General features: G+C 39.4%; 1 protein-coding gene across 2 annotated transcripts in view; it reads left to right on the top strand.

The window, feature by feature from the left end:
- The window catches only part of UBE2Q2 (ubiquitin conjugating enzyme E2 Q2), a 74538-nt gene that overhangs the window by 13672 nt on the left and 36960 nt on the right, over positions 1-23906 (top strand). For both annotated transcript variants that reach the window (XM_056796994.1, XM_056796985.1), the window contains exons 2-5: positions 16448-16552; positions 18598-18702; positions 19986-20042; positions 23560-23700. In XM_056796994.1, the coding sequence (XP_056652972.1) occupies positions 16448-16552; positions 18598-18702; positions 19986-20042; positions 23560-23700 (408 nt within the window). The remainder of the gene's footprint in view (positions 1-16447; positions 16553-18597; positions 18703-19985; positions 20043-23559; positions 23701-23906) is intronic.

Below are 23906 nucleotides of genomic sequence, written 5' to 3'. Positions count from 1 at the left end.
AAAGCAATAATACTATTTTCACCCAGTAATTCTAATGCTCTTCCAAAAATATCTTTAAAAGAATCCACATATACAAAAATACTCATAATTACTCTAGTTGTAATAGTGTAGTTATAACTTTCAAAAAATATTGAAACAATATACATACAACAACTGGAGAATGGCTAAATGATTGTGATAAATTAACATAATGAATTATGGTACTCTGATCAAAATGAAGCATATTAGGAAATATGGAAAAAACCTACACAAGGTGAATCAGATTGAAGTTACCAGAATTATTATAAATGTAGTGATTACTTGGTTACGTGGGTATATGATTTGGGGTTGTGGTTTTTTTAAGATTTCTCTATTACAAATATGAATAATAGAAGTAGGTTTTGAGTAATAAGACCTGTATAAACTAGTGGAATTGCTTGTCAGCTCCAGGAGGGGGGAGGAAAGAGGGAAGGGCGAGAACATGAATCATGTAACCATGGGGAAATATTCTAAAAATAAATAAATAATGTGGGGAAATAAAAATAGAATAAATGTAGTGATTACAAATATGTCTTTTTAAAAAGGCAAATAGACTAAAGGTGGTAAGATTTTGGGGAGCTTGGGTGGCAGGCATGACAAGGAACAAAAGCATTTTATTTGCTTGCCATCTGTTAATTCACTTAATTCTTATCAAAGGTTTCAGGTACAATAGAGTAAAAACAGCATTAACTCTAGAAACCAAGAATATGACTTCATACCCTGCATTACTGTCCCTTTGACCTTGGACAAATTACTTTGTCTCCCTGGGCCTCAGCATCTTCATCCCCAAAATGGTCTCTGAGGTCCTTTCCAGCTCTTGAGCAGGGACCCTACGGTTTGTATGTTCATTTGATTTTTGTTGCTTGATAGGGCTTATCTCATCCTGATCTCTAAACCTGTATTAACTGCCTTGTGATCCACTTCATTTGGCTTCAAAGCCCCTCGAGCAGACCATGCCCAGACCCTGAGCTTGGCTCTCTCTCTGCCCTATTCATCTATGACCATAGACTTGGACTTGTCTTAGACTCATTGAGGAGACAGTTTATGGTGACTGATGTTTCCCAGGATTTTCATCCGCATGTCTACTCCACACCTTCATTGCCACCAGCCCATGATTGCTGCAGGAACTTCCCTGTAGTCTTTATCACACTAATACCACTCTCTCCTGCTCAGGTCTATCTTTATTTTTTTTAATTGCTCTCATAATAAACATTCTTATACCTAAACTGAGCATGTTATGCAGTAAAAAATATTGGATTCCTTGTTGTTTACCAAATAAAATTCCTAACCCTTTGACATTTAAGACCTTTCACAATCTGCTTCTATTTTCTTTTTCTCAAACCCTTCTATTATGGTCTGACCCTTTTGCCAATCTGGACTCCTCTGCTCCCCCCTGTGATGCCTCTGCTCTTCCTGGGTTCTTTGCTTACATGAACCTTCCCTGTCCCTGTTCTGCAAAATGGTGAACCCTGTGAGAACTCTACTTGTGCTCCCCCACATGATAGAACAGAATTTGAGAGACAGAAGGGTCCCCCCAAGGACCCCATCTAGTTTAATCCCAATCCCAATAATCCATATCCTTGCCTTTGGCCTAAGGTGTCCTACCCTTGTGAATTCTGCTTGCTTCTTTGTGTCAGCACCCACCTGGCTGCCTTGGCCTTTCTTTCCATCTGCTAAGATTGAGGCAAGAAAGTTGAAGTGTTTTTAGGCATCTACTTTGCCAGGGTGAAAAAAAGAGTATGATGTAAATGATTTCTGCCTTGAGCCTGACCCTGCCTAAAATAGCTAATTTGTTAGAAGAAAATATGACCCAGCAAACAAATGTTACAGAGGACAGTTATTTCTGTGGAACAGTACTGCTAGGTTTTGTTGGGTTGTAATGGATTAATTTATTGTGACATTGATAATCAGATCTTTACCTAGATTCTCAGATGAGCCAAAGGAACTATGCTTTTTGGAGCTAAGATTTCATCTGCTTCCCAATTTCCTTCTGTCTGCTGTTTCATTCACTTGACCATAGCCTGTTAATCACCTCCCTGAAGCTTTCCCAGAATCCTTCCCCCACTCTCAAATTATCTCCCTCTTAAAGTTTCAAATTACTCAGAGGAGTTTGCTTGGACTCTGGCTTTGTATTTATTTTGGTCCCTCTTAGATCACAGCATCAGTTATTTGTGCAATTCTCCTTTCCACTCCCTGTCTTTCTCCCCTCACCACCCTTCCCTGTCTGACTTTGCACCCTCAGTACCCTGAGCATCTCCCTCTACAGAGCTCTCTATAACAGACCTGACAGGGCTTTGAGTGGCCACTAAGATTGGAAGCTGCAAAGAAAATGGCAGCATGGCCTCTAACAAGAGAAGCATCCTTTTGGGGAGAGGATATGGAAACTGGCTCTGTTCTTGGTGGACCACAGTGGGAGAAGGACTTGGTCCAGAGGAGCTAGGCAACCATGATAAGAAGGACCTGCCCTAGAAGGATTGATTGGAAGGCTGGGGGAAAGGAGAGGCGACAGGATATGATGTCTGTATTCAGGGATTTAGAAGGCTTTCATGGGGATGAGGGATCAGGGCCTAGAGGGATGGAGCCATGAGCAATGGGTACAGAACATGCAGAGATTCACTGAGTCTTGATATCAGGAAAAACTTATCAAAAATCATTTGGCCTTGAGAAGTGACGGGTCCAACTTTCCTGGAGGTCTTCACAAGGAGTTCGTGTGACTACACATCGAGAATATGGTGAGGATTTTTTTTCAAGTATGGGTTAGACTAAATGGGACCTTCCATCTGAATTCTGTGATATATGCTTGTTGAATGGAACAATTTGGAGGCTTACTTTCTCTCCTGGTATCTCCATCTGGTTCTGAATCATGTTTTAATATGTTATCCTCCATGTAGTTCTAACTAAAGTTGATGGATAGGGTTCTGATTCTGGCTCAATCCATGCCGATCCTTTTGCCCCTCTGCATAGCAGCTTCCCTCATCTGCACAGTGAAGGGGTTGTGGTCATCTCTAGGATCCATCTCTGAAATCCTGCAAATTCATAACCTATAGATTTAGAATTGGAAGGGACTCTAGAGATCATGGGGACCACACCCTCATTTCCACAGTAAGTGGAACCACCAAGATTTGAACCAGGCCACTGGGCTCCACTGCCTTGGCATCTCACCATTATTTCTGTCTTAATCTTAGAGAATCTGTATTTAATGAGAACTAAAGGAAATATGATGTCTAAAAGAAATGAAGGAAACCACTGTCACACCTTCTTCAGCCACTTTCTAGGGTATTGGCATCATCAGCAGCTTCCCTCCTGCCTTTTCTGTCTCTGGCACCTTCCAGTTTTTGCTGCCCGGAGGGTTCTGGATCCAGGTTCTGGGCAGGAGAGGCTGGTTTTCTAGACATTGTTGATGTTTTCTTAGAATCTGGGATATTAAAGCAAACATACTAGGGAAGACCCATTGAAGGCTCTCCAGACCTCCTTGTTCTATTCCTCTATTCCAGGAGCCTCACTGCTAGTTAGCTACTCAGTATGTTCAGGGTCATCTAGTGCTGGACCCATTTACAAAGCTGACTTCATTTATTTTTGAAGGAAAAAAGCTCCTTTAAAAATAAAATCAATCCTAGTTAATGCAGGCAGTTACTTTATTGTTACCTAATGGACTATAATCCAGTGTGATTTATTAGCCTTCTGTGTTAAGATGAAATGTTTTCATTCCTTTCCTGTTCAGTTGGTCTTTTGAGAAGTTGGGCCTGAGAATGTGTAAATCGACTCCAAAGATTAAGAATAGATCTACTGAGGATTTACCAAAGCTTTTCTCTGTTAATTACCTTGGAGTGCCTTTGTGTTCTGGGAGCCCCTGCTCCTGTGCAGGTTGGGCTAGTTTTATGAAAAAACCATTGAGACCATTCTTGGGATTTGATTGGCTTGGGGGACTAAGAATTCTGGTTGCCTGAGTTCAGTTATCCTCTGAGGTTTGACAGGTAAATCTTGATGGGAAACTCAGAGGGAGGGGCACTTTGCTCAGCTGAATCAGCTGAATCAACTTGCCAGCATGGCCAAAGAAGACTCCTTTTATTAACTGTTGCATGACCTGTGAGTGGCCCATTTTGTCTTAACATTGTACCTGGTTCCCACCAGGAGATTGGCCTGAGCAAACTTAGGGCATCTTAGAAAGCAGCAATGTATATTCTACTTTTCAATTACTTTTGCAATTCCAGTGTTCTTCAGGGACCTTTATCTCTAACAGTGTTGAACCATATATGTAAATGCACCTAAATTCTCTTGAGAGTCTAACACAGTTAGATAAAAAAAGTAGTTTTGCTTTTGATATAATTTCCTCTTTAAAAAATAGATTTTTACTGATCTTTAGTTTTTCTAACATCTGTATTTCCTTTGGAATCTCTTCCCTCCTCTTTCCCAGTGCCATTCCTAAAATCAAAGAAATTTTTTAAGAGTGAGAAAAATTTAGCAAAATCAATCCATGCTTCAAAAAAAAGTCAGAGATCAAATGTATTGTTACACTCATAAGGATCTTCCCCTCTGCAGAGGAGTTGGGGGAGGTGATTTGTATCTCTCCTTTGGGGCCAAGTTCTTAGATATTATAATTTTCCAATATTCCATTTTTATTGTTTTGTGATAGTTCTTTCTATTTGTATTGTTGTGTTTTCATTGCAGATAAGAGAACATCAACAATGCCAAGAAAACCAGTTCTGCTTACTTCATTCACTTTACATAAATGAACTCATACATTTCCATACATCTTAATATTCATCATGTTTGCCTCTTACCCAGTAATCCATATTCAAGTGCCAGAATGTTTTGTCAGGTCATTTTTTAGCCATGTCCAAGTTTTCATGACTTCACTAAGGGTTTTCTTGGCACAGATACTGAAGTAGTTTGCTATTTCCTTCTCTAGCTCTTTTTACAGATGACAAAACTTAGGCAAACAGGATTAAGTGACTTGTCCAGGATCACAGGGCTAGTAAATGTCTGAGACCAGATTTAAATTCAGGAAGGTGAAACTTCCTGACTCCAGGCCCAGCTTTCTATCCATTGTGCCACCATTTGCATCATTGCTATAGTATTTTCTTGGTTCTGCTTATTTCACTTTGTATGAGCTTCTACATTTCCATGTACCTCTGTATTTCTCATATTAGTTGTTTCTTAACCAGTAATATTCCATATTTATATACCAGAAGATGTTTAGCTATTCCCAAATCAAGGGACATCTATCTTGTTTTCAGTTTTTTTGCTTCCACAAAAGGGCTACTGTAATTATTTCCAGTGTATTAGCCTTTATTTTTTTGTTATTTAGATCTCTCTGAATGACATCTCCTAGGAATAGATGCTTACGGGTAGAATCCCTGGGTCAGTGGCTATGGACATTGTGGTCACTTCTTATATAATTCCATTTTGGTTTCCAGAGTGGTTAGGCCAACCATGCAACAGTGCACCTGCTTTTCCCCAGCCCTTCCAACATTGAATATTTCTAGTTTTTGTCATCTTTGCCATTTTGCTGGATAAAAAGTAAAACCTCAGGGTGGTTTTGATTCGCACTTCTGTGATTAGGGATGGAGCGAGCATTCTTTCACATGGTTGTCAATTGTGTACAGGTCTTTTCAGAATTAAATATAATACTTCATTTTTATGAAGGTAGGCATCTTCTATGTCTAGAATCAAAGTAGTTGCCTATTTGTAATGGAATATTATTATGCCCTAAAATATGATGAACACAAAAAATATGTAGAACTTAGGGAAGAGTTCTGTGAAATCATGCAAGAGTAAAGTAAACAGAACTAGGAAAACCATTTCTACAATGACTGCTGCCATATAAATGGAAAGAATAAGATACTGACACTGAATGCTCCATGGTTGTAATGACTGTGCTTGGCTTTAGAGAAGGGATGAGAACATTTCTGAGGTGGAAGACTGTTGGTACAGAACACGACATTTCTATTGATGTATGCTTAGTTTTGCTGAATTTATTTTTTTCTTTGTTCTTTTTCAGAAGGGATGGCTCCTTATGAAGGGACATACATTTCTGTCCTTTTAATAGAAAAGGAGCTCCACAGCAGTTCTGAGTGATTAAGATGAAATTATTTTTATTTTGTGCAGAGCCACAAATAAATAGGGAGAAAAACATCTGAATCCTCTGTTAAACTCATGTGAAAGAAATCAAAGGAGGGAAAAGAATTTTGTGACTGGTTTACTTTTAAAATTAAATAAGGGTATTTTTCCTCTCTTGCTAGTCTTGTTCTCTGGGCTTTGCTTTTCTCCGTGGATTGGGATCTGGAATGATTTTTAATATTTCATTGTCTACCACACACAGAAATGCTTTAAAAAATTCTTAAGGAGGGGTTGAGAGAAACAAAAGGGAACTGAATGCTTAGATTGCCTAGATGGCTTTGATGGGTCTGTACAGTATGATGATGATGATGATGATGATGATGATGATGATGATGATAATGACGACGACGATGACTTAAATAAGAATCATAATGTTTCTAGATCATCTGAAGAGTTATTTGTGAGAAAAGTATTGTAATTTGTTTTGGGATATAGCTCTTTCTATTCCTCTTACACAGCTAATGTGTTCTAATTGATATTCTAATATTTACATTTATCTCTAATTCAGAATTATGAACTTCTTGAGAACACAGGCTTTCATTTTTATTTTAAATCTTCTCATTTAGAATCATAACACTTTCAAAGCAGAAGAGTATAAGGGCTAGGCTGTTAAGGTTAAGTGACTTGCACAGGGTCACACAGCTGGGAAATGTCTGAAGCCAGGTTTGAATCTAGGACCTCCCATCTCTAGGCCTGGCTCTCAATCCACTGAGCAACCCAACTACCCCAGGGAGTAAGCAGTTGTTAAGTGCTTTCTATGTAATAGTTATTGGAATACAAATACAAACACAAGTAAGGACAATTTCTGCCCTCCAGCAAGCTTCCTGGGACAGTTCATCAGTGAAAGGGATGTTAGATGCCTGGAGTTCAAATAATTGTTTACAGATGAAAATCCTGAGGCCTGAGATATAGTCCTGAAAAGGGATAATAGCAAAATTTTCAATGGAATAATTTTCAGTAAATTAGAAATGAAACAGAATGTGAAGGGTTTTATTATCATTAGTATTAAGAAAATCAGCACAGATGAACCATTTTCTGATTAAAAATAAACTTGGAGAGAATATACAAGTAGAAAACGTAACTTTGTGAAAGTTGTGCTTGTGAAACCTTGAATTTTATTTCTAAGGCTCTCAGCCTGGTTGTATCTCTTGGCACTAACTGGCACAGAAGATGTCGTTATTCACAACTGGCTTTTCAGAATTAATGCCTTTGGATAATTGGACAAGCAGTTTTGTTTTTTGTTTTAAAAAACCAGCCTTTCTTCTACAAACCCCAGTTTACATTCTTCCTTCTGACATCCTCATGTTGCTCTCTCTCTCTTCTACAATCCCCATCCAGTCACCTAGCAAAACACACCCCAAACTCAGCCTCTTTTCCAAATCTAAATTCCTGAGAAATGAGTTTATTTCTTAAATCAAACAGACAACTCATTCTTCCTTTCCTCCTCCAAAAAAACGCAAGTAGAATTTTAGGATTTATATTATGAAGCAGATTTGAAGGCCTGGAAGAGAAATCAAAAGCTAGATAAGTGGAATTACTTTAACAAAATAAGAATTCATATATTTGGTTTCCAATTAGTAAGCTGCCTGGCTCATTCTGATTATATTTTAATGAAGAAAAGCAGGAAAATAGCCCTTAGGTTTTTGAAAATTCCTAGCAGCTATTTTTGATACTTTGAAATATCCATGATTTCATCTGCCTGAAGTATTCCCCAATAGGAGCTGGTTTCCTTTGGGCACTCAATTTCTAGGCATTTGCAGCTGAGGCTTTATTATTCAGCACTAAATTCCCTCTGGGTTGTAAGGCCAGTGGTCTGGAACTCATTGCATATTTTTTTTAAGTTAATATCATGAATCTATTTGCAGTATAATGATCTAAATCTTTGTTTCTCTTTGCAAACAAAGACTTGTTAATCCTATTAGAGATTCATCTGAACAAAAGGACAAAGGGCTGCTTAGACTTCTTTTCCTAGCTCTTTGTTTGTGACTGGTAATGTCCTATTTTTAATGGAATTTGTTTTCTAAAGATATATAGAAGCATGGATAGTGGATTGGTTTGTCAGCTCTTGAGGTTGGAGTTTGGTTAGCTGGTTTGTTAAGTTATTAGTTACAGCAGGAGATTTCACATTTGTTTTAGACTTTGGACCCCTTTCCAGAAATTTTAAACATTTAACATTTTCAGATTTCTTTTAAGCTGAACTCAAATGCCCCCTCCTCCTTAGCAGCTTTCTTCAGAGCCCTGCTCCTGCCCCAAGTTGGTAATGATCTTCACCCTTGGACTCCCAGCACTGTCCTACTGTCATCCCTCCACTGCCTGCCTTTACTCATGTCAACTTGGAAAAACACAGAACCACTAAAAGTCATCAAGTAAAACCCAGTCTTTAATTCAGGAAAGAGATAGTGTTCTATATTCAGCCGCCACACAGAGCCTAGGGCTCTGGGACTCTGGGAACAGTATCTCTGAGAGGCTCACTGCGGTTCCCGGAAGAACAATGAAACAGGGATCTTATATACCTTTTGGGGAACTCAGGACATCAAATCCACACTGATCAGTGAAAGAGGGCACCAGAGATTGGGGTACCAGGAGTGGGCTACTACAATGGATACAAAAAGGGTGGTTCCTGCACTGGTGTTGGCCGTCTTAGGAATGGATACAAAGGGGGAAACTTTTAGGACTGCACTACTCATTAAGTACTTTAAGGTTTGTGTCTGAAACACACAGTGGATGGGAAAGATGGGGCTGACTTTCCCACCTAGCTCCTCTCCAACTTCACCTTCAGCACTGACTGGTCACTGTCTGCATCACACCCATTGACTGCTGGGTTGAGGGGTGGGAGAAAGGAGGAATGTCCCTCAGGCACATGGAGAGGGGGAGGGGAGCAGCTCCACTCCAGTCCCTCTGACTTTCTAGTAACAAACTGGCAGTCCCAAAGAGAGGGTTCTGAGTGCCATTTTGGGCACATGTGCCATAGGTTTGCCAAGATAACTTAGAACAGTCTTGCTCTAATAACCAAGTTGTTGGGTTTTTTCAGTCTTTAGAAAGCTTAGATTAGTCCTTTTAAGAAAACAATCTTAAAGAAATTGTAATGAAAATGTGACTGTGATATATGTATCCAATACTTGTAAAAGGGTTAGATACATATTATTTTCATATGTGATTGTGGGACAAATAGAGGGCTATTAAGATAGGGTCCCAAAAGTCTACTCTTAAGAAGGGATGTTAAAGATTTCCAGGCTGAGATCAAAGATCCCAGATTCACATCTGTCCTCAAATACTTTCCAACTGCATGACCCTGGGCAAGTCCCTAGCCCTTACCCCTCTTCTGCTTTGGAGCCCATATATAGTTTTGATTCTAAACTGGAAGGGTTTTAAGAAGAAGAAAAGAAACAAAAAAGAAAAATGTTCCAGAGGGGAGGCTGGGAATGAATGATGTTCTCTCTTGTAACATGTCTAAATCCCAGCTAAATGATGTGCTCGCTAATGGAGTTCTTCAAATGAAAAGAATATTTGTCTATAGCAGTATATGGAAACTTAGTTTATTTTTTATTTTTTTTAGAATTGAAATTTTTTATTTAATTGACTTAGAATATTTTTCCATGATGTCCATGCATGATTCATGTTCTCACTGGGTTTACATATATCTTTGATCAAGACCTATTTCCATATTATTGATATTTGTATTAGGGTGATCACTTAGAGTCTATATCCCCAATCATATCCCTATCAAACCATGTGATCAAAAAGTTGTTTTTCTTCTATGTTTCTATTCCCACAGTGCTTTCTCTGGATGTGGCTAGTGTTCTTTCTCATAAGTCCCTCAGGATTGTCCCAGATCATTGCATTGCTACTAGTAGAGAAGTCTATTACATTCAATTGTACCACAGTGTATCCGTCTATGTGTACAGTGTCCTCCTGGTTCTGCTCCTCTCACTCTGCATCAATTCCTGGAGGTCCTTCCAGTTTCCATGGAATTCCTCCAGTTCATTATTCCTTTGAGCACAATAGTATTCCATCACCAACAGATACCACAATTTGTTCAGCCATTCCCCAATCCAAATGCATCCCCTCATTTTCCAGTTTTTTGCTACCACAAAGAGTGCAGCTATGAATATTCTTGTACAAGTCTTTTTCCTTATGCTTTTGGGGTACAAACCCAGCAGTGCTATGGCTGGATCAAAAGGCAGGCAATTTTTTAGCGCCCTTTGGGCATTGTTCCAAATTGTCTTCCCAAATGGTTGGATCAATTCACAATTCCACCAGCAATGCATTAGTGTCCCAATTTTTCCACATTCCCTCCAACATTTATTGCTTTCGTTTGCTGTCATGTTAGCTAATCTGTTAGGTTTGAGATGGTACCTCAGTTATTTTGATTTGTATTTCTCTGATTATAAGAGATTTAGAACACTTTTTCATGTGCTTATTGATAGTTTTGATTTCTTTATCTGAAAATTGCCTATTCATGTCCCTTGCCCATTTATTAATTGGAATGGCTTGATTTTTTGTAGAATTGATTTAGTTCCTTATAAGTATGAGTAATTAGAACTTTATCAGGTTTTTGTTATGAAGATTTTTTTCCCCAATTTGTTTCTTCCCTTCTAATTTTAGTTGCATTTGGTTTTGTTTGTACAAAACCTTTTTAATTTAGTGTAATCAAAATTATTTATTTTATATTTTGTAATTTTTTCTAACTTTTGCTTGGTCTTAAAATCTTTCCCTTCCCATAGATTTGACAAATATACTATTCTGTGTTCACCTGATTTACTTATAGTTTTCATTCTTTATATTTAAGTCATTCACCCATCCTGAATTTATCTTGGTGTAGGGTTTGAGATGTTGACCTAACCTAATCTCTCCCATACAGTTTTCCAATTTTCCCAGCAGTTTTTGCCAAATATTGGATTTTTGTCCCCAAAGCTGGGCTCTTCAGGTTTTTCATACACTGTCTTGTCAAGTTTATATTTTCCCCAAGTCAATTCCACTGATCTTTCTTCTGTCTCTTAACCAGTACCAAATAGTTTATCATTTTTTATAAGAAGCATTTAGTGCTTATTCACTTAAGAGGCAAATTGATGGAATTGACATGAATATATTTTTATGTTAAGATTAATTTAAAGCTCTGAGAGATTGAAGGAAAGATTGTTTATTCTCATAGTAGCTTAATTTCCTTTTTTTCTTTTTCTTTTTTTTGTTCTTTTTGGGTGAATGTGTTCTTGTATAGCTCTTGGCAATCTTTGCCCCCCCCCCCCACTTCCTAAATTCAGACTTCTACTTGTAGTTATTTTTAGTTTTGAAATTGTCCTAGATTAGGGCATTCTGGTGCTGATTGATCAGAACACTTAACCCTGTGTTCTCATCTAGCTTCTCATCTTCCTTAAGTAGTTTGCATTTACATTCAAGTTACTGTGTGATCTGGGTCTTAAAGTTGGAACTGAGTTTGCTAGATGAACTTTAATAGCCAACGGGGTAATATGGTACGATGTAAAGAGAACTGTCTTTGGAATCCAAAGACCTTGGATCCAATCCTCCTTGTCTTGATGTTTGCCACTTATGTGAACATGAGTAACTGCCCTTCCAGTTTTTCTAATCTATAAAGTGAAGGAGGATAGACTAGATGACTTAGAAGGACTAGATATATGTTCCTTGAGATTCTGGATCTTTTGTTCCTCCCAATTAATTTTGTTATTATTTTTGGCTAGCTCTATAAATACAATATGCTCCTTGGTAGTAGAGAATAGCACTAAATTTGTAAATTAATTTAGGTTGTATCATTTAAATTGTATTAGCACAACCTCACCACAGGTAAAGAGTATCCTTCAATTAAGTTGTTTTCTATTTAAGTGTTGTGCAATTTTGTTTTATTCTTTTTGTTTAATTTTATTTTATTCTTTAAGTTGTTTTTGGTAAATTGAGTACTAGATACGTTGTTTTATGTATTTTGTAGTTAATTGAATGAGATTTCTCTTTTTATTATTTTCTATTAGATTCTGGTTTTGCTTCATAGACATACTGATGAGTTTTGAGGAGTTAACCTTGATCCTGCTACTTTACCCAAGCTAATTAATTGCTTCCATTTCTTTCCTCATACTCTGAGATTTTCTGAGTAAGCCATCATGTCATCACCAAATTGAGATAGCTTTGTCTCATTGACTTGTTGTCTCTGGCTTTTCTAGAATTGTGTCAGATAATAGTGGGGAAAGGAGGCATCTTTTAAATATTTTTCAAGACTTACATTTTAATTCTTTATTGTTCTGAACTTGACAAATATCAATAGATAGAATAGATTCTTACTGTATGGAGCTTGGTTTTTTAAAATTATATAATAAATTCAACACTAGTTCTAAAGTTGGTTCGTTTATGTCTAGTTAAGTCCCTCAGAACTTTTGTTCCCTTTTGTGCGTTTTTTTAGACTGTTTCAACACTTTGTTTTTGGCATTGCTATCACTAATACATTTCTCCTCTATTCCTAATGTTATAATCCCTCTCTTAATGAATGAGTCAAGCCAAGCAAATCCACACACTGGCCATGTATGAAAAATGTCTTATTCTGTTTCTCTAGTTTATTTCTATGAAGAGGTAGGAAGCATGCTTTGTCATCCAGCTGGAATCCTGGTTGGTCATTTCAGAGATTAGAGTTTTTAAGTACTGAAAAGTTGTTTTCTTTCCAGCACTATGGTTAATGTATAAATTATTCTCTTAGTTAGTTCTGTTCAGTCATTCTGCATCAGTTCATACAAGTATTTCCAACTTTGTCTAAATCTGTTCTCTTCCTTTCTTAACCTGTAATACCTTTCCATTACATTCTGATGTCATAATTTGTTTATCCTTTTCTCAGGTGATAAGCATTCTTTAGTCTCCAGATCTTTGCCAAAGCAAAAAATATTGCCTTGAGTAGTTTTGTATACAAGGATCCTTTCTCCCTCTTTCCTTGATCTCTTTGGAGTATATTAGCATAGTAATGGCATTGCTGGATCAGAGCATATGCGGTTCAATGATTTTTGGAGCATAGTTCCAAATTACATATCAGATTGGCTGGTGGCTGGACCAGTTTAAAGCTCTAACAATACATTAGTATTCTTGTCTCTCACATCCCCTCCAGCAACTGCCCTTTTCCTTTTTCATCATGTTTGCCAGCCTGATGGGTATAAGGTGGAACCTTATAGTTGTTTTAATTTGTTGAGACTCTTATGACTCTTCTGGCACATTTTTTCATATGGTTGTTGATACCTTGTTTTTTTCTTGGTTGAAAGACTATAAGGATTGGCTTTTATGTATTTGAGTCAGTTCAGTGTTTATCAGAATCTTGCTACAAAGAGGGTTTCCCATTTTAAATTTTAATTGCATTGATTTTGTTTATGCAAAAAAGTCAATTTTATGTACTTAGAATTGTCTGTTTTCTCTTTTCTGATTCTCTAATCCTTGTTTAGACAAGAGCTCTTTTCCTTCAAAGTTGTGAAAAGTATCTCCTTCTTTGGACCTCTAATTTGTAATGATATGAGTTTTTATAGTTAAGTATATTCATTTGGAACTTAACTGAGGTGTATGATATATTGTATATTGTTCTCAATTTAATTTCTGCCATGCTGCTTTACACTTTTTGATGTGTGACCAGGTTCCCTTCTTACATAGATAGAATATGGGGATACACTTGAGCTAGAAAAGCATAGTAGACTTCTGTAGTTATCCATGCATTACTTTAGATCTGTAAAGGACTTTAGGCAGTCCAATGAAGTGGCCAGAAAAGCAACTAGCCTTCTATTGCTGGGAACTCAACACACATACCCTTGAAGGGTTGTCTCATTTGCCTCTGTGACTTTTGTTAGGAATTTAATAACTTCTTCAGTCATGACCAAGACCATCAACATTTGTGCCATAGTATGTGGAGTCAAGAGGGAATTTGACTGCCCCACAATGTAACAAGGGAATCACTTTAAAAGACTGATGGACATTCATTAGCAGTGGGCTCTTGGGCAAATTATTTAGCCTCTCAGAACCTTAGTTTACTCATCTGTAAAATGGAGATAATATTGGCACCTTCCTCAGCGTTGTTTTGAGGATCCCATTACTTTAGACAATATTTCTAAAGTACTTTTTGCAAACCTTAAAATGCTATCAGTGTGCCCTTGTTACTAGTACTAACAACACCCTTTGGAATAAAAATGATTAAAATAGAACCTTGACATACACAGTATTATACTTAAGAAAGATAGCATCTGGTCTTCCCTTCTTGCTGTGAATTCTTTTCATATGGTTTGAACTGCCTCCAGTTCAGAAGAATAACATACATTCTGTTTTACTCTGCAGAAGCTCACCAGTATTTGCCATTTTTATACCCTGGGTACCTGGACTTGGTTAATGTAATTTAAAAAATATAATACTGCAGTATTCAGAATTGTTATCACAAATTGAGGAAATAGGTCTCAAGAAGACATAATTTATTTTTATTATGTTCTGTCAAAAGAGTTGTGCCATTGTGTGAGTTACAGGGTTGAAGGATTTGGAAATGAGGCTGATAACTATCCCATGCATCGTCTGGCCATCTTTGTTTAAGATAAATGGTGTGTGTCATCCTTGATGAGATTCAAATGCCATATGATTCCTTTTTTCCTTAAATTCCACAAATTTCTGACCTTCCTTCCAGGGCTAGATGAAGTTGGCTTTATTGTAAAATGTCATGGGGGTACATTAAACAAGAAGCTGTTTGGTTATGACAAAATTTGTTATATGAAATCAGCTACCTGTAGTTCAAATTTTATTTCCCAAGAATAACTATATAGGGTCAAACCTAAATGTAATAGGCATTCCCTGAGATGAATGTTAATCTTACCCCATAGCATCTATTTTTAAAAATAAATATGTGTCTTTAAATAGCTAGTCTTGGCTTCTTCACTCTAAAATCCCCTTCCATTTGCACTGTATATATCTTTTGTCTTAGTAGTTATTTGCATATTGTCTTCATCATTAAAATGTGAGCTCCTTGAGAGCCAGGATTGTTTTGGGTTTGGTTGGGTTTGGCCCCTGTTGTATCCCCAGCACCCAGCCCAGTGCCTGGCACATAAATGCTTGTTGATGGGTTGCCCTTCACTTCCCAACTTATCTCTCTTCTTCCTTGACCCCCAGAGAGAAGGGGACTCGGAAGCTGTTCACCAACATATCTGGCAGAGTCTAACCGTGCATGTGTGCAGGGTTACACACTCCAATGCCACCTTCCTCTGGTAGGAAGGCTGCAGGGGACTGGCTCCTACTCAGACTGGCTCAGCTTGGTCATTATACTTGGATAACCTTTGGTCTCTCCCCCCATCCCCAAGTCTTTCCATTTATGTTGTTGTAGCCATCATTGATGCCAAGTTTTAGAGAGTTTCTATGCCACTTAGGGGGAAATCTCCCTCATCCAGGAGCTCCTTTCATTGGTTTCTTCAGCTTGGCTTACATTCATTCGTTATTAGATTCAGGGACTATTTCCAGTTCTTAACCAAGGTACTATCAAAAAGTCCTTCTGTTAATGTTTGTTTTGCTTAAAAGTTGATGGGTCACTTTCAAAAAGCTACAGCTTTCCTCAAAGTTTAAGTAGAATGGATAAATGGTTTTGGGATTGGGAGAACACAGAGATTATCAGGATTTGTTTTTTCCTCCCAAGGAAAATGCAAGATGAAATATCTTATTAATATCTTGTTTTCTAAAAGATTATTGAATACGGGAGGTCATTATCATCACATTTCTGTATCTGGGGTAAGTGGTTAAAAACTGCCAAAAATATACCCCTAACTTTAAGAAATAATTTTTGAGTAGGCTTTTCTCAAGATCTAAAAGATGACAAGCAGCACAGTAATATTAAGTCTATGGCAGGTTCGTTCTTGTGTTTTAAACAATGTTGGTGTGGCCCAGCACCTCTTCTTGGGAATCTTGAGAATTCTGCCTAGTTGGGAAAGCCCCAGCGTCAGGAAGCCGTTTCAGAGCTGGGAAGACTGTGGTGACTGAGATGGGCTGTTTGGCTATGATGGCCCCTGTGCCTAGACGTGCCCTTCCACCGGGCTTTGGCCGCTGCCCTAAACACCGTTCTGGGGCTGCATCTTCCTTTGGTTTGAAAAGGCCGATGGACGATGAAACGTCCCCTTCGGTGTCAGCTGAGGAGAAGAGTTCTTGTTCCTGGCCACGTGGAGTCCGCTCGCTCTGTGGCAGGCTTTCTGCAGAGTGCTCGAGGCCCGAGCTGGGCCTTGGGGTTCAGTGGGGTTGGGGAAGAGGAAGCCGCCTGGGCCCCGAGGACGGGGAGCGCGCCGTAGCCTCGGTATTAACTGCCATCTTTCTGTTCTAGGAATCCTATCCGTCTTCATCACCAATATGGTTTGTGGAATCGGATGACCCCAATTTGGCATCAGTTCTGGAACGTCTTGAAGACATTAAAAAGAGCAACACCCTGGTGAGAACCCAAACTTGGCGTCTCTATTTGTCCTGCAGCACGTGCTGCTTTCTCCGTGCTGAGAGTTGCAGTGGCGGGGGCACGGCCGGCCTTTCCTTAGCCTTAGACGTGCCTGTCCAGTGGGCTTCTGGCCTCACGGCTGGCTCCTTCTCATACCACGGGGGTGGAGGGACCCCTCTCGGACCCCCTCTGCTTCACGTTCTCAGGCTCTGCCCCTTCCTTCCGAAGCCCACTGACCGCCCATGCCTTCTCCAGCGATTGCATGATCCGTCACGTTATAGACTCAGCGGTCAGAAGCCTTGGGCGTTTGACTTGGCTCGCACACGGGGAGACCAAATGAAAGTGGGCCTGCCTTGACGAATGTCTGGTGGATGAAAACGTGGATTTGTAAAAGCTATCATTGAGAGCGCTCCCCCTGGGATTCTCAGGAGTAGTGGATAAGGGCCAGGCCTGGAGGCAGGAGGCCTGGGTGCCCATCTGGCCCCAGACACTTCCTAGCTGAGCGACCCTGGGCAAGTCACTCGGCTCCTTTTGCCTAACCCTTACCGCACTTCTGCCTCGGAACTGATGGAATCAATTCCAAGACCGGTCAGGGTTAAAAAAATACTTTTATTTAAAGTAGAACCAGGAGAGTCTGCACCATCACAACGGCCTTGTCCCCGAGCAAACCTTTCCACTGGCAACAAAGCTGGGGGGTGCAGCGTACGCTGCAGGATTCTCAGTCAGACTGGTTTTTCTCTGTTCAGTCAAATAACACAAAGATTCACGCACACACATGTCCGGGCCAAGGAGTCAGTGTCCTTTGGAGAAGGAAATCGGAACATGTACAAGATCTCTACAAGGGCCGTGGGGGGAGGCTTCTTGGGAAAGGTGATCTTAGAGTCAACAGGTGATGGGGGCAGCTTCCAGGTCAGACACGAGAAGGTGGACATAGATGAGAAGACTGGAAGGCCAGCCGGAGCCCTGAGGAGAGGATAGATTGGAGAAGTGAGCTGAGGCAGGGAGACCAGGAAGAGCTCATGAGAGTTGGGGGGGGGGTGTTGGCAAGAGGTAGAATGGCTACTGTTCGGTCCCTGATCAACCCTCAGGGAAGACAGCATGAATTGCTGCAGGCCTCAGGCCTCAGGCCTGGGTTTGGGAGTCAACATTTTGAGTTCAGTCTTGGAGTGGTTGAATTTGAGCTGCTTCTAAGACAGCCAGCCTGAAGCAGGTGCCTAGAGCTCTGGATGGGGCAGCTTCTGCACAGCCCACAGAAGCAGATGAGGTTGCCCAGAGCTCCCTGGCAAGGTGTTGCCCACCCACAGTGAAGGCATGATGTGAATCATGAGGCAGCCATGTCAGCTAAGATGATAAGCCTGCTGGGTGGGTCTGGGATATGTTGGAATAAAATATGTCCCTACAATTTTCATAATAAAAGTGTAAATAGTCTTTTAGTAATTTGTTAAAACAGATAAATGTTTCCATTTTATTGTCATAAAGCACTGTATACATCTCAATGTTGCAGTAATATACTATAGACTGATATTTTTTAAAGGGAAAAAATCAGAAGTTATAACTAGGAGATACCTAGAGTAGGGATTGAAACTGGGGGGTCGGGTCTGGGAATTTGGATGAGGGGGAAAAAATCTTCATTTCCATGTAATTGGTTTCCTTTTTAATCCTTTGTACTTCATGCATTTAAAAACATGATTCTGAGAAGAAAGTCTATAGCCTTTGCCAGGTTGCTTTCACTAGGACACAAAGAAGGCTAAGCATGACCTTTTGGGCTAGAGATTTTTTTTTTAATTTCTTCTTCTCTTTTCCCCACCTTTTCTCTACATAATTTAGTGCATAGTCTCAAATACTATTAAAGATAATTTTCTTTGATAAAGCTATTAGCAGAAATTGAAAAATGTTAGGCCTGTCATATTAGTGATGGAACAGAAAGATTTGTATTTAAGTACTGTTAGGTTTTTTATATCAGTAAAAGGATTGACATAAATTTTTTCAGAGTTTCCCCCCCCAAATTTTAACATTAACATTAATTTGTCAAAATGTTTTCACAGCTTCTTCAGCAGCTGAAGCGGTTAATATGTGATCTCTGCAGATTGTACAACCTCCCTCAGCATCCTGATGTTGAGATGCTTGACCAACCGCTACCTGCGGGTCAGGTAAATTTCCAGTTCATTTAGTGCTCAGGATTGAAAATAAAACACATTGATCTCTTCAGCAAGCTCGTGTTTATATAAGGCTTAAGTATGTCTAGGGAGGAGACTGCCTTGCCTATATATATTTTGTAGTTATTTGAATGGGATTTTCCTTTCTGTTATTTCCTCCTGGATTTTGTTACTGCTATATATAAGTGCTGAAAAATAATCCTTTTCTGGCATAATGATGGAGTTGTTATCTAGATTCTGATCCTCAGTCAAAATCTCCATACATTTTTGCAGTCTTGAATTTTTCAGGCATAGGAAAATCCTCTTCTGAGTAGCTGGCAAATTAGCATTTTTTCCCTCAATGTTGTCTAAATCTCTTAGAACCTGGATTCTAATGTGTCTGGAGGGAATGTTTCATTTTCACCAGTTCACCAAAATTCATTCATTCTGAGCCAGGCTTATGTAAATAGCATGAATTTGTAGAGAATATTACAGTTATCTCTCATTAGGAGTATCGGTCTTGATTTGTTTAATATGTTCATTCCTTGAATTAACTAGCTTTGGTAAATCAGCTAAGTCTTCTGGGACCCAAACTTTTACTCCTATAAAATGACACAGGCAAGATAATAGAGAGCCAGCTGAGCATCCTCCCTTCTTCAAAACTGTTAGGACATTTGCAATTGAGGAAAAAAAGCTCTATAAACTAAACATAATATGCAGCATAAGAAAAGATTCAAATGGGAATGAAGTAGTTTTGTGAAGACATCACCATGATATAAATGTAACTAGCAGGGACACCCTGTTGAATTTAATTTAAAGCACTGAAAAAATTGTAACAAGATTTTAGTCTTTACACATTAGAAAAATTAGAACATCTTAAAGAATTAGTGGTTGGGAGACAGTTTTGTGATTTGGGGTTCTTTTAATAGAACCATTAGATCTATACATGAATGGAACCTTTCTGGAGTTAAGGGAAAGGAGAGGCAGCAGCAGGCTAGGGTTTTTCTGGCAGCTATGTTGGTTTAAAAAATTTGAATAGTTTTTTAAAATGGTTTATTCCAAAGTGGTCTAATATTATTATGCTGAAGGTAATAGTGTTTTGTAAAAGCTGGCTAACTATATATTAGTAATCAAAGTTGGACTCTGAAAACTAATGAAATTTATATCATCAGCTTATTTTCAATACAGTCTGAGACCATGTTGTTCTTTATCTGTATCAGAAACAATATCTAATCTTCCTGGTGCTCAGGCTAGACTGGGAGGATGCCACAATCATTAAATATCTTTCTGTACTGCAGAATGGGACCGCAGAAGAAGTTACTTCAGAAGAAGAGGAAGAAGAAGATATGGGTGAAGTATGTATTTTATGGATGAAGAGCATCATTTTGTTAATTATCAAATTAGTAAATATCTGTATCTGCTATGTTTAAACATGTAAATGTTCCTTTAACCTGTTCTGATCAACTAAGAGTAATCATTCTCCAATATTGGCAGCTAGGTGGCAGCACAGTACATAGAATGTTGGACCTGGAGTCAGGAAGTCCTGAATTCAAATTTAGCCTCAGCCTTATTTGATAGCTAGGTGACTGGGCAAATTATTTAAATCTCTGCTTGAATTTCCTCCTCTGTATAATGGAGACAATAAAAGCACCTTCCTTTTGAAACATCCCTCTCTGCTTGCTTTTGTGTACAGTAGGTGCTTCCATTTTTCCCCTTCTTTTTAGCTCTTTGCACTGACTTCCAGTCTTATTCAGTTAAAACTACTCTTTCCAAAGTTACTATTGACTTTTCTCTTTAAAATTTTCTCTTTGTTTTTAGCTCCAGATTTTCTCACTCCCTTTATTCCCTCCATCACCATTGAGAAAGAATTGCATTATACATAATTATACATATATGAAGTAATACAAAACATTTCTGCATTATTTATATCCCCCTCATGTTTATGGGTATGAAATCTCTTACAGGCGGTTAGTTTTACCATTTCGTCACTGTGTACAGTGTTCTCTTGGAACCAGTTCTTCATCATCCTTCCAGCACAGGAATATGCTTTCATATGCTGATGGTTTCTTCTTTGCCAGTATAATGGCTTTTTCTCAGTCCACATCCTTCTTGATCACTCTGCAGCCCTTGACCCTGTCAGTCACCCTCTTCTCTGTGATACTCTCCTTTTTATCAATTTCCCTGCCTGCTTGCTTGAGTGTTCCTTCAAAGTTTCTTTTGTTGGATCTTCATCTAGGTCATTGTCACTCTCCCTGGGTGTCCCTCAAGACTCTCCTGGGCCCTTTTCCTTCATTTAGCATCTCATCAGTTCTCATGGAATCTATTATCTCCATGCTGATCATTTTCAGATCTACTACTCTAATCTTAACCTCTCTGTGACTTCCAATTTCACATCTCTAACTACATATACCATAGATCTCTTAAACCCTTAAACTCAGGTGTCCACAACTGAACTCATTTTCTTCTCACCTAATCTCCCCCCCACCCCCCAACTTTCTTTTTACTCTGGAGGATGCCACCACCCTCCCATTCACTCATACCTACAGGCTTGGTTAATCCCTCTCCCTCTCTGTCCTCTCTTCTTTTCCCTTTCTGCCCTTCCTCTCCTCCTTTTCTTTCTCCCTCCCTCTCCCCCACCACCACCCCCACCCCTCAGGCTCAGGGCCTTTCCTCTGAGATTCATACCCTGTTTGTCCTGTGTGTATCTTGTTTAGACACAATTATTTACATTTTGTCTCTCCTATTAGATTGGTAGCTCCCTGAGAACAGGTTCTATTTCTTCCCTTTCTTTGTATCTCCAGCACTTAGTACAGTGCTTGCCACATAGTAGGTGCTTTATAAATCCATGTTTACTGGCTAAGGTGACAAAAAACCTCATATCCCTATCTGAGGAATTTCATCTTGGTCTAATGGGTAATGGGGACACTCTTTTTTTTTTTATTTTATAGTATTTTATTTGATCATTTCCATGCATTATTCATTAAAGACAAAGATCATTTTCTTTTCCTCCCTCCCACCCCCTGTAGCCGACGCGTGATTCCACTGGGTATCACATGTGTTCTTGATTCGAACTCATTGCCATGTTGTTAGTATTTGCATTAGAGTGTTCGTTTAGAGTCTCTCCTCTGTCATGTCCCCTCAGCCATTGTAGACAGGCAGTTGCTTTTCCTCGGTGTTTCTACTCCCTCAGTTTGTCCTCTGCTTATGGATAGTGTTTTTTTTTTCTCCTGGATCCCTGCAAATTGTTCAGGGACATTACACCGCCACTAATGGAGAAGTCCATTACGTTCTATTATACCACAGTGTATTAGTCTCTGTGTACAATGTTCTCCTGGTTCTGCTCCTCTCGCTCTGCATCACTTCCTGGAGGTCGTTCCAGTCTCCATGGAATTCCTCCACTTTATTATTCCTTTGAGCACAATAGTATTCCATCACCACCATATACCACAATTTGTTCATCCATTCCCCAATTGAGGGGCATCCCCTCGTTTTCCAATTTTTGGCCACCACAAAGAGCGCAGCTATGAATATTTTTGTACAAGTCTTTTTGTAATGGGGACACTCTTAAGCCAGGGGATGCTGTACTGAAAATGATGTCTTAGGAAGAATCCTTGTGTGTTGGTCTGCCAAATAGATTGGAAGTAGAGGAGGCTAGAGATAAGGAAATCATTTAGGAAAAGATTGCAGTAGTGAAGCATGAGGGACTAAGATGATGGTGTTGCGAAGACAAAGGAAATGACTGTTCAGCATGCCAAAAGAAGAGTGGGTTTGGTGGTTGGTGCCATCTTTGATTCTCCCTTACTCTTCATTCAATTTCAAAGTTTTCAGCTTAGTAGACATGGTTCCACTGAAGGAAATGGGGGAGTTGAGAAGGAGAACCCATTTTGAGATGAAAAAATACAGTTTTCAGTATATTGAGAGTGATGGTGTTGAGACATCTTTAAAGGTACATGCAGAGAGTGAGAGCAGTCTGGTAAAGGCTGGGCTGTGGGGGTTATCTGTCACTCCACCACAGAGTGTTTAGTGAGGATTGGTCATCTGAACTAGTTAACAGGAAGGAAGAAGAGAACTGGAGAGAAATGAAGATCCCAAGTGCTGATGAACAGTAGATGAAGAAGGACATGGAAGTCCCTGCTATCTTGTGAGAAGGAAATGCCATTGACCTAGTTAGACTGGGCAGCGGGTGAGGAAACACAGGGGGCTGGGCTGTCAGGCCAGGGGTCAGACGAAAGTAATTGGAAAGGGATCACTTGATGGAGCCGAGAACAGCCTGGATATATATTGAGAATGTGGAGAAGCCTGCTTGGGATGAAGATGCCTTTGGTAGAGTTAGGGACTGGACCCAGGTCTGCCTCAGTGCGGGGAATTCTCTTGGGACTCAGGACAGTGGGGCTGTAGGGAGCTTCCCAGAGCACTGGGCCTTGTACAGAGGCTTGCCTTGTTTGTCCAGGATCATAAGGGTCAGAGTGTGTCAGAAGCACAACTTGAATCCAAGACCTCATGGCTTCCAGGCCAGCTCTCTACTTGTGACATCATATTCTTTTTGTCCTTTTTAATCTTAGAGTTGAAAGACGTGGGTTTGGAGTTTTTTGTTTGTTTTGCTACTATTGTGTTTTAATGCAAATATATACTATCTTTTTTTCCCCCAAAGCACCATCGTCTTATTTTTTCTTTGTAAAAAGAGGTAGAAGAGGGTCAGAGTGGAGCTGAAATGAAAACAAGGCATTCTAGTGTGAAGTTAAAATTGATGAAATTATCATGGTTGGGGGGGGGGGGAGCCTAAAATTAAGGCGTCTGCTCTTTGCTATTTCTCTTAAGTGTATTGAACCTAAAAACACCTTGAATAAGCTAATCTTTCCGATCTCCTTAAAGGATATAGAAGACTTAGATCACTATGACATGAAGGAAGAAGAGCCCATCGATGGAAAGAAGTCTGAAGATGAAGGCATTGAGAAAGAGAATCTGGCGACATTGGAGAGAATCAGGAAGAATCAAAGGCAAGACCATCTGAGTGTGAGTATGGACTACCAGAAAACATTCATTGACACAAATACACAGAGAAGGGGAGGGAGGGGACGTGTGTGTGTGTGCGTGCGTGCACACACACACACACAACTGCACACATAGACATTTTGCTTCATAACGATTTCTGTCTACATTAAACAAGTTAGTATCATGAGCTTTGTCTGAATATGGGGTAGAAAACTTGTATCTTTAAA

The sequence above is a fragment of the Monodelphis domestica genome, chromosome 1 (genome assembly GCF_027887165.1).
Source record: "Monodelphis domestica isolate mMonDom1 chromosome 1, mMonDom1.pri, whole genome shotgun sequence".
Lineage (NCBI taxonomy): Eukaryota > Metazoa > Chordata > Mammalia > Didelphimorphia > Didelphidae > Monodelphis > Monodelphis domestica.
Note: the sequence above shows the minus strand (reverse complement) of the source record. Positions and strands in the feature narration are given on the sequence as shown.